This window comes from Atta colombica, unplaced genomic scaffold (genome assembly GCF_001594045.1).
Source record: "Atta colombica isolate Treedump-2 unplaced genomic scaffold, Acol1.0 scaffold254, whole genome shotgun sequence".
Lineage (NCBI taxonomy): Eukaryota > Metazoa > Arthropoda > Insecta > Hymenoptera > Formicidae > Atta > Atta colombica.
In genome coordinates this window covers 602,995-606,245 of record NW_017259353.1, presented here as the reverse complement: position 1 = coordinate 606,245, position 3,251 = coordinate 602,995, and the positions used below count along the sequence as shown (strand labels likewise).

Sequence of the window (3,251 nt, the reverse complement as noted above, 5' to 3'; positions counted from 1 at the left end):
ATATATGTAGATATATAGATTAATAATAATAGAATTATTTGTACAAATTTATATCAAATTTATATCAAATTAATATCAAACTTTAATATCAAACAATTAAGTATCAATCTTCCACACAGTTTGAAAAGATAAAAATAATTCTAATGAGGGAAATGGGCGGGTAGAATTCACTTTTGCAGTTCGAACGACTTCTAAATGCCCTAAACGCTGAGAAAACAATCAAGTCAAAGAGACCATTTTGCAATGCTTTCACTGGTAAGAAATAATTTTTATTTCTTTTATAACAATTAACAATACAACAATCTTTACAAATGATATTAAATATTTTTTAAAAACTAAAAAAAATTATTTTTCATAAAAGTTCGTAAAAACGTTTAGAAATAGATAGAAATAGATAAAAATAGATCAAGATAGCATATATTTTGAAATTTTGATTATATTCTACACTAAGAAAAGAATACAGCCAATTTTAATAAATATTTAGTTCAATACTGCCAACTAAACATTTACTTATACAGTAAATAAATATTTGTTTAATAAAAAGAACTATTGTTAAATCAATTTAATGATTCTTGTAATGATTCTTCAAATAAATGTATTTTTATATTTAATAAATATTTATTGGCAGTATTCAACTAAATATTTATTAAAATTGATTATATTTTTTCTTAGTATAATAATTGATAAATTATTTTTTATACCTCGCAGGATGTGGCAGATTTGTTTCGGAAGAAAGGAGAATGAAGAAAAAAGGACCTTCCACTCTGCGAGATTTATCGGACTTCGAAGTGACGAACAACAACGTTCAGCTTCCAGTTTCTCTGTACAGGGCATTGCTAGATGCCGCTAAACAAAATGTTTGGAAAGTGGTGGATCATGAGGCATATGATTATCGATTACAACAAATACCGCGGATTTACCTTTCGGGTCAAATGCCTGTACGCAACACGATGGAAAGCTAATTTTAACGGACACAACTTGATGCATAAGCGCCTCCAGAATTTGTAACAGAAGAAATTATATTTTATTTTCTTGTTTTCAAATGCGTATTATGAAATTTATTTATAATACTAATTAAATATTTCAAGAATTATGTTAATGAATTTATCTATATTGTTTTAACTAAAGCTTAGTTCTTCCGCGACAGGACGCAATCGGATTTCTTTGCAGCTATTTTATGGGGCTCATTGTCTTAATACAAATTTTACTTATTATTTCGTCTCATAATTAAAGAAATTATAAATTTAATTTAAAAAATTGTGCAAAAATTGTGCACATTTTATTTTATGTACAACTTCCGAAAATTTTACCGCTACGAATGTATTATTCACGAAAGAAGCATATAAAAAAATGTAATCAGTATAATATTGGTGTTAGCTAGAACTAAATTAGAAAGTTTTATTTGCAGGAGCATTTTGACTTTAGTTATGCATTTATTTATATGTGATCCTGATCCTCCCAATAACGTCTCAATTAATTTATTAACTTAAAATAATATTAAGTATACATATTTTTTTAAGCGACTGTTGAATCGGATCTGAATTGTATTCAATAAATTCTATAAAATCTGTTATCTAATTAATTAATGTAAAAAAAAAGACTTTATTGACTTTGCTTTGTTTGTTTTTTTATAATAAATCATGATACAACACACACACACATACACACACACACACACACACACACACAAAATCTGTTTTAATAATAGCAAAAGTATTAACAATATTTTTAAGAGCAAATACAGATTTCTGATAATTGTATATTTATCTTAAATAGTCTATAGATAAATAGTCTATAGATAAATAATAAGTTTTATTAGCATACTTCCATTCCACATGTATCTTGTGTTTCCTGAATACCGTTGAGACAATATTGATAATGATTTTGATAGAATTATACGTCTGGGAATACTCAATCCGACGCACTCAGGATTATCCGCCACTTCTGTTGGTCTACCCCAAAAATCTTGTGTACAAAGCGTGGCCGGATCCCAAATTCGAGATCGTCGATCCTCACGCGAGCCTCTTAAAGAATGATCTAATACCTACATCAAATCACATATGCTGATAATAATTATAATTTATATATAAATAAATATTTCGCATTTAACAATATATTAATAAAAAAGATATTAAATCTAATTGGTAAAACAAATTTACTAATAAGTAATTCATAGAAAGTCATTTCTAACTCTTATATTACTTCTTTACATAAAATAATGAACTGTTGAGCAATATATCTTTAATTATTATAAATTATAAATAATGAATAAGCATAAAACATGTGCGTAATTAACTTAGAAAAACTTAATGTCTGTTTATATTAATAATTAATTTTAACGTTTCTTTGTTTTATTAATCTAGAATAATAAACTTAACTTCTAAAAAATTTCAGAAAAAAATTATTCGGAAATTTATAAATCAGATAATATATCAAATTTTTTAATTTAAGATGAGGAAAAACATATCTATTTAAAAGATTTAAATTATTTAATACTTTTTAATCAATGATATACACATCAAATATATTTATTTGAAAATAATAAAATAGGAAAATAAACCAAAATCCACGATATTGATTTTATTTATCCTTTATGATGAAATGCGAGCGACACGGAATTATATCATAATAACGACTTTCTAACTTTGTTTAAAATTATTTGATCATATTGGAAAGAAATTTCTTCTGTTTTGAAAACGTCTCGAGAATATTTTCTATGAGGACACGGTATATTCCGACACAACGCTTTTTTTTTTCAGATCAAAGATACCGCTCGTGGGTTTTCTTCTGTACTTTGTAATTATGTTACATAATTATATCCGAGAATCACTTGTAAAATTAATTTTATTTAGGAGTTATCAATTTATCTCTCCGAATAATTCATCTCAACTTCGGGTGTCTTATATGCGTACCTCGAGGCGGATCTTGTAAGGAAATGGCCACGTGAGAACGGAATCATAACGACCGCGGGTCAATCCGACAGCTACGAAGACCGTGCCATCGGGAAAATATTTAGGAGTGATTTTCAGATACATGGCATAACCGCTGCGACCTGCATAGAAAGTAGAGCTGCGTATCCAACGGCCTGTCTGCCAGCTCGACAACATCACGTTGAAGTTCCTCACCTGCCAGTAATAAGTGAATGCATTTGTCGAACCTGGAATAACAATAATTTAGAATTTTAATCTTTAACTCATAATTATCGCCTTCTTTTGTTGATATATTATTTTTGTTTTATATATATATATATA

The 3,251-nt window shown here is 27.4% G+C and overlaps 2 protein-coding genes across 2 annotated transcripts in view; one reads left to right on the top strand and one right to left on the bottom strand.

The window, feature by feature from the left end:
* Positions 1-1,454, top strand: part of LOC108689069 — a 3,768-nt gene extending 2,314 nt beyond the window's left edge. The window contains exons 3-4 of the mRNA XM_018195673.1: positions 165-255; positions 709-1,454. Of these exons, the coding sequence (XP_018051162.1) occupies positions 165-255; positions 709-962 (345 nt within the window). The 3' untranslated portion in view covers positions 963-1,454. The remainder of the gene's footprint in view (positions 1-164; positions 256-708) is intronic.
* Positions 1,455-1,792: 338 nt separating this feature from the next.
* Positions 1,793-3,251, bottom strand: part of LOC108689023 (TNF receptor-associated factor 6-like) — a 5,146-nt gene continuing 3,687 nt past the window's right edge. Inside the window, exons 4-5 of the mRNA XM_018195614.1 lie at positions 2,913-3,157; positions 1,793-2,044 (exon numbers count right to left, since the gene is read on the bottom strand). Of these exons, the coding sequence (XP_018051103.1) occupies positions 1,793-2,044; positions 2,913-3,157 (497 nt within the window). The remainder of the gene's footprint in view (positions 2,045-2,912; positions 3,158-3,251) is intronic.